At 37.5% G+C, this 13,367-nt stretch overlaps 1 protein-coding gene across 1 annotated transcript in view; it reads left to right on the forward strand.

The window, feature by feature from the left end:
• The first annotated feature begins 4,602 nt into the window (after positions 1-4,602).
• Positions 4,603-13,367, forward strand: part of SMC4 (structural maintenance of chromosomes 4) — a 43,010-nt gene continuing 34,245 nt past the window's right edge. The window contains exons 1-5 of the mRNA XM_077753766.1: positions 4,603-4,691; positions 5,833-5,976; positions 6,860-7,038; positions 7,494-7,685; positions 9,176-9,352. Of these exons, the coding sequence (XP_077609892.1) occupies positions 5,838-5,976; positions 6,860-7,038; positions 7,494-7,685; positions 9,176-9,352 (687 nt within the window). The 5' untranslated portion in view covers positions 4,603-4,691; positions 5,833-5,837. The remainder of the gene's footprint in view (positions 4,692-5,832; positions 5,977-6,859; positions 7,039-7,493; positions 7,686-9,175; positions 9,353-13,367) is intronic.

Raw genomic sequence — 13,367 nt, forward strand, 5'->3', positions numbered from 1 at the left:
AGATCTGAGGCTGGAGTTACCATAGCCATCTTACCACACCAAGGGAAGGGCCTGGAGGTGCCAGAGACCACTATACAAGAGGAACACCAAGACAATGGAATACAAAGTAGAGCAAAGAAATCCTGTGTCCTTATTTGAACACTGAATCCAGTGACACTCACCTGACTTTTTGATTATGGAAGCCAATTTATTTTTCTCAAGACAATTTAGGTTTCCTATTACCTAAAATCTAAAATCCTGAGACATTACAATAATTATTTCTTTCTAGATTCTAAGAAGGGACAGTTTTTGGTGGTGTTCTCTCTTTATTTACAACCTTAAAAAACTAATCTATTTTTGTTTCAACCATTCATATAGTACTGTCTCATCCTATTTTCTTCCCTAAGCTGTATTCTCTTTCTCTGCTGCCTACTGGATATATCTTTCCTAATTCCAACCTACATGAATAAAAGCAAGGTCATTTTTCAAAACAGTCTTTTCCTAGAAAACTATTTCACTTTTTCACTTCCTTTTTTTTTGTGTTAAGATAGGTGAGAATTTCTGCTGAGCGAAATAAGTCAGGCAGAGAAGGACAAATATCATATGTTTGCACGTATAGGAGGATTAGGAGGAACATGATGGAGGAACAAGGGGGAGAAGGGTGGAAATGGTGGGGGAAAGGGAGAGAGGCAAACCATGAGAGACTCTTGAATGCTGACAAAAACTGAGGACTGATGGATGTGGGGGGGAGGAGGGATGGGCATGGAGGAGGTCACTTGTGGGGATGAGCACTGAGTGTTACGTGGAAACTAATTTGACAATAAACTATTTGTAAAAAAAAAAAAAGATAGGTGAGAATTTCAATAACATTCATGTACTAATATATAATGTATAAAGTATGTGTATATATATACACACACATACATATGCATATTATACGATGCATATGTGTCATATATAAAATGTATAATATGTAAATGTATAACATTATATTATCAAGAGGAATATTCACTACTATCTATGCTGTTATAAGTCAATTTATTAATCTTTCTTTTTTAAAGATTTTATTTTTAAGTAATCTCGACACCCAACATGGGGCTGAACCCACTACCCGGAGGTCAAGAGTCACACGTTCCACCAATGGAGTTGGCCAGGCCCAATCAATTTATTAATCTTGAACAATATTCTCTGAGTATTTATTCATTACTTACATAAGATCATGTTTATTTATCACTTTTATTTATTAGTTAATATCTAATTAATCCAAATATTTATAATTAACTAAAACCTGATTAATATTTTAAAATATTTTTAAAGATTTATACACAAATCTAATAACAGACATTATGAATGTTGAAACCACATTAGAAGACAGACAAATAACATTTTTTCTTTTTTTGTGGGGTGGGAAGAGACAGAGAGAGGAAGAGGATGAAATGGGGAAGGGCAGAAGGAGAAGGAAAGAGAGAATCTTAAGCAGGACTCAATTCTCCCCTCCTCCCACCCTGAGATCATGACCTGAGCCAAAATCAAGAGTCGGGTGCCTAACCAACTGAGCCAACCAGGAGCCCCCAAAAACATATGATGATGACGACAAAACTTAACTGTGCATTTAAAGAATGGAAAATGTGGATTTGAATTCTAATTCTAATTTTTCTCTTTTAATTTACTCTTATTTCTTCCTATGTGGTACAGTTTCACTTTTAAAATGTAAAAACGGAGGGTTCTGTTCTCAGACTGCCTGAAATTACACATAATGGTTGTTAGTACATGATTTGGGATCAGAAAGATGAGACTTGGTTTACTTTCCCAAATGACTATAAGTTAGTCCATCCCAATCTGACCAGCTTCTTTTTATAATTTAACTCTGTTAATTTCATGAGAAGTATCCAAAGTATTAGAAGGGATCAATCTTTTTTTCTTGTGACTCTAATCTCTTCTCAAATCACTTTTTCACTTGTTTTAAGCGTCCTACTTTCACTTTAGATTTAAGTCTACTCTGTAGCTGTTTGCTATGTCTTTTCTACATTATACAAACTGGCTTAAACATGTTTTAAAAATACTTGTTCTGAGTGAAGCATGGTTAGGTTTAACTCAATCTAAAGCTATTGGTAACTTGATTGATTTATTGAAGTAACATTTCTTTCTTATCTGTCATTAAGACTTACTGTTATTTATAGCAATCATCAAAGAAAATAAAACCAGGAATTATCTCTAACTTGTTTTTATTTCTATCCCCTCATCACTAATTCAGGGATTGCCAACAAAAAATAGTATCTGATTAGCTTTACGTGTTTAGACTCTTAACCATTAAAAACTAAAAAGCTATATATTTTTCCTCCCAAAAGTGCCTGGAATTTTTCCATTCTACTGTGTAGGTACTTTTCACCTTCCACATGGGGGACTATACAGTAATAACTTAAGAAAGCTATGCCTGATCTAAGTCTTTTTTCTAACACATCCCATATAACTGTTTTTTTTTTCTTTTTTACCAAGTCATTCCTTAGCTCAAACATTTTCTAATAGGCGTTTCCTCCATATCATGTCTACCATCCTCAATCTGGCTTTCAAGGCCCTTCATAAGCCAACCTTCTAATTTGACATCCCATTATTCATTCTTAGCACATGCCCTAATAAGGTCAGTTATTATAAACACAGTAATATCAAATGCTTACACCATATGTGTTAGAGACAATTATAAACAGTCCTAGGAGGTGGGCATTATATGCTGGTTTCATAATAAATAGTCCCAAAGAGACTGATAAATTGAGTAAATTATCAAAGCACGTAGCTAAAAAATTATGGGATTCGGGATTTTTTTACGTTACATCTTTCTACTGCTATCTTATGATCTGTGACCCTTATACACCACTCAATTTTTGTCTAGTTTTTGTTTTTTTTCATGGTTGATCTCTCCAACTCAGGTTTTGTAGTATTTTACAAATTTCAAAAATCCATATGATTACAGAAGCTTTCAAAGAGAATCATTACATTTTCTTGATATAACCAACAGCCAAAATTTTTTATTGAGTTTTATTGTATGTAGTTATTATTGTAAGATAACAATACTTTTTTTCAATTTTAAAGGCATATTACATAGTATGGAGTCAATACTCCTGCAAACCACACCAGTCTCTCTGAACCTCACCAAATTACTACAGTTGGCAGGGTGTGTCTTCCACACCCCTCTAGAAAATCACTGAACCTGACATAATAATGCTTCTGGGGCCAGACTTATAATACTTAGAATGCTAATGTAAATTCATTCATAAAGCAGACTTATCAGTGCTTCACTATGCCACCCCTAGATATGCAAAGGTTAAAGGGGTTTTGAAAAAGGGCTCCGAGTCCTTAATGTCAACTACATATGCATCGCTGAATAAATACTTTTTGGAGGTAGTCAAATCAACCAGTGCTTAACATAACGGGGGATTAGGACCACGTTTGAGAATCTGAATAAAGTGCCGGGAAAACTAACTCCCCAGAACAATGCACAAACACACGGAATTCCGCGTACAGTTTCAGCGGGGAGCCGGGGAAGTGTTAGGAACTCCACTGAATCTCAATTACCTTACCACCAGGACCACAGGCTCCAGGTTAAAAATGGACTAACAAAACTAAATTCTCTAGGAACAGGAATACCTGCCTAACAATCCTGATTATACCTTATACAGTTCAAAGCATTCAAAAGTTGTTTGAGAAGTTATTTATTAAATATTAAATATTTAATAATTTTCTCATAAAGACAATCAGATGGCACCAACAAATCACTTCTTCCATTACGAAATCTTTCAAATGATTTTCAAAGCCCGAAATCTCCTTTCCACTAGAGACACTAATGACCTAACACCAATAAATTCTAAATTATTTTGCTTTTCACGTGTACACTATACCATCATTCACCAACCCAGGTTTTTCTGTTCTTGTCCTTCTACTCCCTCCAAACTCTGGGCTTCCTGCTTCGCATCCCAAAAGCTGCGTCCAGAGTCCCACTGCTTCCAGGGAGACGGAAAATAGCTGATGCCCTATGCCGCATACACTATTAAAGCAGGTAGAGTGGGATCCAATGATGGCCACAATTTTCAAACCCCTTCTTCACCAAGTCCCGAGGTGAAGAGATTTACCTTAAGTTGCAGGAAAGCAGTGGCGATTGTTCCCACAGAGCTAGGACCAGTTACCAAGAAGCCTCCCGACCTCCCTGTCACCATAGTGATTACTAAGAGCTACGCACACTCCCTCTTCTCGCGATACTACAGAGCCGCGGGTCACCCGAGCCCGCCCTCTCTTTAAGGGACGTTAGGGGACGGCCGTGCCCCCACTCCCCCTAGGGGGTGGAGCTCTACTGTTTTTTCCCTCTTGTTTAAAATTCTCCAGATTGCTTTTTTAAAATATTTTTATAAGAGTACTGTTGCCGTAGGCCTCAGGCAAAACTGTCTCGCCCCGCATTTTCATTTAGAAACGTCTCCGGCCGCAAGGGTCCCGCCAGGGGTTCACGCAGGCGTGTAAGCGACCAGAAGATGGCGGTGGTAGTCGCCGCATTTTTTTCAAATTAGTGATTCCCAGAAAGCATTGCGCGCATTTGTAACGAATTTCCGTTCGAGTTTGTATTTTAGGCGCCATTTTCGAGTGAAGGACCCGGAGCCGAAACACCGGTAGGAGCGGGGGTGCTGTACAACGGTTTCCAGCTTTGGTCTGACTGGGCTGTCCCGCAGGTAAAGTACTTCTTTTCCTGATCAGGTTGTCACGTTCTTACTTCCTGCCCCGTCTGCGGGCGCCTGGAAAGTAGAGGCCTTGAGCTGGAGCAGCCGAAGTCTGGGCTGAGGCTGCCGCCGGGAGATTTCTCTCGCTGTCACCCCTCCCCCCTCGGCCGCCTCCCGGCAGTCGGGGCTCCCGCGCGCTTCGCGCGGGCGCCACTTCTCTGAGCTACTTAAGCGTCTCTCGGCGGGGGTGCGGGGCTCCGCGGACTCTAAGCCTTGCGCATCTCCTCTCAAATCCTGGTCTCTGTCGGGGAAAGGGCGTCTCCCGGGCCCCTGACCTCTCTTCTCCCGAGGGACTGTTCACCGGGTCGGAGCCCTTACTGGTGACCTTTTGTAGTTTATTGCGCAACGAGATTCCGCAGCGGGCCCCGAAGGGATAAACCCCGCCACCCCAAGGTGACTGAACTGGAGCGGGCGCTGCCTGTGTCCGACTTGGAAGTTGAGAGTGGTCCACCCCGGTCTCCGGCCGCCTTTTCGGGTCGGACGGTGGCGAGGAGACCTGGAAGCCCCCGGGCCGTCAACGGCGCGGAGAACTAAATGGCGGGGAAAGTGGGCGGCGAGTCGCCCGTTAGTCTTAGGTACCCTACGGAGAGCTGATAGTCCCTCAAACCTAAAGCTCACAGAACTCTCACAAAGTCTGTGCGCTTGCTTCCCTAGCGTCGGGAGCGTGGGAATATCCATAAATAACTGGAGTATAGGAAATATTTCTTTAGGAAATCAAAGGAAAATATTCTCATACCCCTATACTGTGGAAGGACGGGAGAGGGGAGGCATTAGGAAAATAAAAAGAACTTAAGCAGCTCTATCCTTGCTTGATTACCAAGCACGTCTAGGTTTTCCCACTTGCTTCGGACATAAGAAATCGAATCCCGCCTTTTTGGCAGTTGGGTTTTATATGCCTTCTTTACCGAGCACCGGCCGGCGTCGGGCGGGGATTTTTAAACGGGGCCCTCGGGAACGGATGGACGGGGTTTTCTCCCGGGTGGGGTGGGGACGGGACTGAGTCCAGTCCCAGTGCGGAGGCCGGCGCGGAATGTACCGGCCCGGTCCTGCAGCCCGGCGGGCTGACTTGCTCCCGGCTCTCCCCCGGCCCCAGCGACCATGCCCCGTAAAGGCACCCAGCCTTCCACCGCCCGGCGCAGAAGAGAAGAGCCGCCGCAGTCCCCGGACGGCGCCAGTAGCGACGCGGAGCCGGAACCCCCGCCGGGCCGCGCGGGCAGCCCGGCCCCTGCTACCGCAGGTGAGTGCCCCGCGGCGACTCGCAGGAAAAGCTCGCTGGGAGACCCGGGTGGGTCCGCGCCCAACCCGGGAATGACTGGTGTTTGGGGGCGCGGAGGTAAGGGTATGCGGAGTTGACGTCTGTAGGTCAAGAGGAGCCGCTCAAGAAAGCTGGTGGGATTTTCAGAGATTGGAGTCGCCGTGCAATTTTGCTGTAATGGTGCTGGAGGGGATTGGGGCAAGTACGTGGCTGCAGTTAAGAATTTGTTTCTTTTATTTCCGTGGAAATCGGTTTGGTCAGCCAATAGTTAGTGGACTTTTTCCCGGACAGAATTCACTTTATTGTATGTTAAAAGTTGTTTGACGCTAACTTAACCTCCTGGGTCTTAAATTGCGTTTAAAGAGATGATGGTAATTTTTACTCGAAACTACTGTAGCTTTTGCGAGTAGAGGAATTGGATGACTTTAGGAAGCCCCTCTGACAGTGCCGCTTGAGCTCTTTGAGAGTCCAAAGTGAAGGTTTCTGGTGCTCAGAGATAGGAGAAAGTTGGATTTAGAACCTTAGAATTTAACCACCTGTTTAAAACAGGCGCGGAACAGAGAATCGAGTTGTTGTGGTTTTCCCAGATTTGCTTTGTGTTGTAATGTTTTGCCTCTTAAGAGAGATGTTTTTGTAGGATTTTGTGACTGGTGGCGTTTCCTTTAAAAATTTATTTTTATGTAAAACTAAGCTGAAATTCTCATTCCTCCTGACTTTAGTATAATACATTTAGAGTGGAAAATATAGATTTCTAGGTTTCATAAGTAACATTTCCCCAAAGATTAGCAGGCAGTAGTCCCCTGAACTAATTGCACTAATACAGGCTTTTTCCCCCCTTGCCTTCCCTTTCCTTTGACTGACTTAGAGACACCAAGTGAGGAAATTGATAATAGAAGTTTAGAAGAGATTTTGAATAGCATCCCTCCTCCCCCGCCTCCAGCAATGGCCAATGAAGCTGGAGCTCCTCGGCTAATGATAACTCATATTGTAAACCAGAACTTCAAATCCTATGCTGGGGAAAAAATTCTGGGACCTTTTCATAAGGTATTTGACCATTTTAAATAACTATTAATAGTATAGAGTGTATATTTCACTTTTTATCATATTTCTCCTGATTGATAACACATGGTATGTTTCCTGTGTTTTTAACAACTGAAATTGGTTTTTGTTTATCCTGGTTATGTTTGGTACCTCTTTAGCTGTTAAGTTTTCCTCACTGAGTAGAATTGGTGAGTTTTTTTGCTTGAAGGAACTATTTTATTTTCTCTATTAGAATGGATTTTGTTAAAAAAAAAAAAGCTGTAATTAGGTCTTATTTAAAGTGTTAAAGCTTGTGATAGAGGAGACTATGATATAAATAAACAAGTTGAAATGAAAACTTTTAAATAGTTAATAGTTTTGGTGCAAGTAAAAAAAAGGCAAGTGGTTTAAATTAAAATCAGTATAGTATGACCTTTTCTTTAAGTTCACTTTAATTATTTTCTGTTCTTTTTATGCAGCGTTTTTCATGTATTATTGGCCCAAATGGCAGTGGCAAATCCAATGTTATTGATTCTATGCTTTTTGTGTTTGGCTATCGAGCCCAAAAAATAAGATCTAAAAAACTTTCAGTGCTTATACACAATTCTGATGAACACAAAGATATTCAGAGTTGTACTGTAGAAGTTCATTTTCAGAAGATAATTGATAAGGTAAGGGACTTCTGACTGTTTTAATTATTTACAGCCTCAAGTACGGAACACCGGATTTCCATAGATTGCACACTTATTATTTTTGGCTTAAATAGGCTTTTAAAAATTAGTGTATGGTTAAAGCAGAACGGATGAATACTGATTTCATTACTTCCAAGATTATATTTTCTTTCTGAGTAGTGGTGGTGGCAGCCGTTAAAATATTAAAATTTTCAGCCAGGACAATGAATTATAGGTAGCTCATAGTAGCTAGTTTAGAATAAAACATGGAGCAGTTTTTAGTATCTTGAGTGCCAACATAGGCATTCTTTCACTATAAATTTTGGGTTCATTTTTTTAAAGTTCCGGTTTTATTGCTTTCAGATAAATTACCTAAACTTAAAAATATAACTGATGACTAATTTTACCATCTCCATTACTTTAATTAATATTAGTAGTCCTGTGTGTCTGTAATGTGAAAGCATTCTGGTTCACTTTAAACTGCCTTTAAAACGGGAAGGATGAATATATTTGTTTCCTAGAAAAGGAAACAATTTTAGGTAAAATGTCTATATTATCTACATGGTTCTGTTGGTATTGTTTTTTACTCGTCTGTTTAATAATTAACTTTGGAAACTCATGGCTTAAAAATGACTAATTGGAACCTAAAAATACCGAAAACTCCATAATGAAGCAGGGATGTGACTTGGCTTCTAAGTTTTGTAATTTAGATGTTATTTTAATATAAAGGGCTTTAATTAAAACTACATGGTGGTATCTATATTAATTTTGTTTCGTAGTGCTTTTCTATTGTACAGTTTAGGTTGGAAAATAGATTGCCACTAAATCAGGTTTGATTTCATTGCCTATTATAATTATGTTCTATTTCATGTAAATTTTAAAAGCCATAATTTCAAAAATGGGAAAGCAAGTTTTACTATCAAAGTAAATATGCACTTCATTTTTTAAAATCCATTTGATTTTTTAAAAATTGGGGGAATGTAGTTGTCAATTGCAGTTGTTTATACCTTCCAATGGCATACTGTTTACAAAAAGAAAAACCAAAAAAGCTAAGCCAACTTATGCTTACTACCTTCCTTTCTTTGGATCATCTCTTACAGCTTTTCTAAATGGACTAGTAATTTAATCTGTCAACACGTTTTAATAATTGGAGTTAGTTTATTTCGGATACGGTGAGATTCTTGTTCTCCTTCAAATACTCTTTTCTGAGTCATAATAGAGTTTTAGGCTTGTTTGGAAGTGGGTTTTTTGTTTTGTTTCTGTTTGTTTGGCTTTTTGGTTTTTATGATCTACAAGGAAAGGGATCAAACAACTTGGAAACTGTTCTTTGCTAAGAGGGTTATTTCTGAGAAATAACTGGTTGTTTATGTGCATGTTCAATTTAAGTTTTTAATCCATAGAATTAGTTTCAATATGAAGAGTGAAATTTGGTACAGACCTGTGACTTAAGACTAACAATTGCTTTCTGGTTTTGTTTTTCCGCAAAACAGGAAGGGGATGATTATGAAGTCATTCCTAACAGTAATTTCTATGTATCCAGAACTGCCTACAGAGATAATACTTCTGTTTATCATATAAGTGGAAAGAAGACAACGTTTAAGGATGTTGGAAATCTTCTTCGAAGCCATGGAATTGACTTGGACCATAATAGATTTTTAATCTTACAGGTAAGTTTATTAAAGACTCTAGACATCTTCTTATTCTTATTCTTATTACCGTTTTTCAATGAAGTTTAGAGGGGTATCCCCCTATTGGATGAATCCTGTATTTTTTGAGGCCTTAAAGTACTGTAGCAGCACATCATGGTTTACATACTACAGTCAAGATGCGAATCATTATTTGCTGCTCTAGAAACTTAAGGAAATTCATTCAAAATTATTTTTACTGTAAGATGCACATTTTATGTTTGGATGGACTGACATACTTGTTCCGCTCTAGCAGCACGTAAATATTGGCGTAGTGAAATAAATATTAAACACCAATATTATTGTGCTGCTTTAGCGTGACAGGGATATAACAGCTATTTGTTGTTACTGTTTGTATTTTCCTTTAAGATAACATTTTAAATGAGATTCATTATCTTTATAGTCCTTTAATTTTGTTTTTATCTCTATTAATATTAAATAGCAAAAACATGGGGAAAAAACTGTACACTTAGTGTTTGACAATTTTAGTTTGAGCGCCTTACTAATTTTTTTTTTTTTTTTTAACACCTACAATGGTTAACTAAAAGCTTACCCAAGCTGGTTTTTGTTTTGGTTAGAATGGCCTACTTGAACCACTAAATATTGAGATCAGAAAGCAACTGACATTTCATTCTGAAGTGTCACAACTCTTGAAGTCTTTTTTAAGTGATATAAAACTAAGTACCTGGTGTTAAGTTGAATTTTATCAGAAACCCTGTGTTCTTTATTAAAGATCTGTTTTACCAGCCTTAACTTGGTAAGAATACTTTTTCTTCTCTCTTACCTTTAAAAAAAGTTATCAGTGTAAAATATCACTTTATCAGATACGTTAAAATTCCTCTTTGATTGGAAACTACTTTCTTTTCCTGTGTTTTATCTAGAATTTCTCAAAAGCATAATAAAAGCAAACCTATATTGTGATATAAAATAGCTGCTGATATTACTTAATGTCTTATGTTACTGATTTTAAAGTAAGCTAAGAATTTTGATTTGATACTAAAAGTTTCGTTAGGATAACTGCGTGTTCTCAATCAGTTCTCTTATTCTGGAATGACTTTTATTAATGTCTTTTGTTACCAAGCACAGTGCATTTGTAATACTTCTGTAACCCAGACTTATTTGAAAATGAATGTTGGGGAAAATCAGCTGCAGATATATTTCTAAACAATTTGAGTTTACATAAATGTGGAATTAAAGCTGTGTGTGTTTAATCAAATTTAACTGTTTTATGGACCTTCATATTCTGGGATTTGGTTTGGTTAACTGTGGATTAAAAGTTATTTTGCTCTATAATACTGTATTTGATACTACCATTTTGCAGGAACCTATACTCCTGTTTATTTTTTGTTTATATGCTATTTACTATCCTGGGATAATGGGACAAAATTTTACACCTGTGCCAAGACTCCTCAAAATAAAGTGGACTGCATTTTAACCCTTGTAAGGGTAAATTTTTTTTCCCCTTGGTGCAGCCTTTCTGTACATAATTCAGTAATAAAGGAAGCTAAATAAAGTAAAGAAAAAAACAGTAATTTTTAAATTGTCAACTTTATGTTAAACATGTGCCTCTGAAGTATGTAGAATGCTTAAACCATTTTGTTTTCTCTGCCCAGAGCAGAGCCCAAATATGGTTTTTTAATATATTTCTCCTAGTTAATAACCTCTCCCTTAAAACACTAGCTGGGATTTGGGAGACATCATAATAACAAGACCGTAAATGATTTCTTTGAATAAAATGTATAGATGTTTGGCTAGTGGCAGTGATTTAACAGCCTGAGTAATCTAAAGTAGCGTGAAAATTTATTTTTAAGATTAAACACCACTAAATCTGGGGCACCTGAGTGGCTCAGTTTGGTTGAGTGTTGATGCAGGTCATGATCCCAGGTCCTGGGACCAAGCCCTGTGTTGGGCTCTGCTCTGGGCATGCAGCCTGCTTAAGATTCATTCTCTCTCTCCCCCTCCCCCCACACAATCTCTCACCCTGACTCTCTCTCAAATTTAAAAAAAAAAAAAAAAAACCTAAATTTTAGAAGCCCATAAGGATAAAATTTTTTACAGTGTTTAAGTTGGGTTAGTAGCTTCTTGAAGTAGGCATTTTAGTATTTGAATTCATTTTAAATTTCATTAGTTGACCATTCAAATGAATATCTAATGAGGCACTGTGCTAAGATGCTGTGAATGTTAGAGATGGTTAAACCCTGCTTCTTGTTCTTGACAGCACTTACACATGCTTTCAGAAAGTGTTAATGTTATAACTGGCTATGGTACTTTTAATGTTTGTACATGTCCCTGTTTATATATACCTTAATTTGAGAGCCTTTGTCACATTGTAATAACTATTGGTGAAAATAAGTAGGGTTTTATTAGCTCTCCATGGCATTTCATGGTAACTATGATTTACAAATGAGGTTTAAATGGATGCACCAAATGTTAAAAATTAAAAGAATGTTAACTTTTTTAAGTGTTAAAGTTAAAAGAATGATAACCTTCATGCTTTTATTATGGTTCAAAATTACATTTAACAATTGTTTCAGGAGTGATTTTGCAAACCCCTAAAAGCTTCAAGTGTTAAGGCAGTTTTAGTTTTGTCAGTTTTCAACTTCATAACACTTTTTGTCTTCATTATAATAACACCAGAATTAGAACTTTAAATAGAAACCAAGATTTTTTTTTCTCATACATTCTGCTAATAAATATTTATTCTCCTATGTCTTTGAGCTACCAGAGGCCAACAAACCAAATCACCAAGGTTAGTATCTGCCTAAAGTACATCAATAGAAAGGAACCTATACTCCTGTTAGTAACTTTCCAAATTAGTAATTTGGAAATGGGATTAACCTAGGTCTGAATTACTTGTGTGTTTCTTCTTCCTTCTTCCTATATACTTTTCCTAAGGGTGGCATGTCATACAAATTATTTGGGTTATAGTCTTTTAGCCTGTAGAAATAAGTCTGTGCTATATCAAAAAGAATTTTTTAGCTCTATATCAGTAGCACCTAAGTTATACAAAAGTGTCTGATTCACTAGCCTCAGCTTGAAAGAAAATAGGAAGTTACTCCTAAGCAACCAGGACATCAAGCAGCCCACCCACTAAAGCATTACCTTCTTTACTGATGTACTTATTTTAGGCAGATACTAACCTTAGTCATTTGGTTTGTTGGCCTCTGATAGCTCACAAAGAGCAAATGAGAATAAAATTTATTAGCAGGATGTGAGGACAATAATATAGTACAGTGGAAAATAGAGAAAATAAAAAGATTATCAAAACAAAATAAAACTTCAAAGCCTAGTAATTTTGGGCCATTTAGTTTTAATGCAAATACTCATTTATTAGAAGAATCCTTCAGGCCTTATTAGGAAAAAAAGTTGTAGCTATGTATTTGAGTTTCTTGTGGTTCATGCTTACTAAAATTTGATTTCATTCGAATAAGAATAAAGAACATCACTATTTCTCATATTTCTAAGCTATGTTTTATAAACTAGATTATCAAAGAATAGTGTAACTGAATCACAGTATCCTTATTTGTCACCCACTATATTAAGTTAAGATGTAAGCCCTTGGTATTACAAATATTGAAATATATTTGCAATTTTTATGTTACTCTTAAAAATCATAGTTGGTATTTTACAGGGTTGCTTAATGTCTCTAATACGATATGAATGTAATTTAAAACCATAGGAAGTTTGTAGTAAATAACAAAAAAAAATGTTTAAAACTGTATTCAGTCTACTGAAGCTAAGAAACTAGAGATAATTATGGAGGCCTGTAAAACTTTGCAGGCTTCAGATGCTAGCATGACAGTAACTTGAAACTGTCTTCGTGCTGCCGTTATTTGTGCTTTAGAGCCTTAAACTTTAAATTTAGCTTGAGGCTTTAAATTTTTTTCTGAAATGTATGGAGCTTATTGCCCGAAGTTAAAACTATTTATATAATTTCACTTGGGATAGGTATGTTTCCAGGGGGTTGGGAGGGAGGGTGTGGAAAAAAAGAAAGAGG

Source organism: Crocuta crocuta, unplaced genomic scaffold (assembly GCF_008692635.1).
Source record: "Crocuta crocuta isolate KB4526 unplaced genomic scaffold, BGI_CrCroc_1.0 scaffold761, whole genome shotgun sequence".
NCBI classification, from domain to species: domain Eukaryota; kingdom Metazoa; phylum Chordata; class Mammalia; order Carnivora; family Hyaenidae; genus Crocuta; species Crocuta crocuta.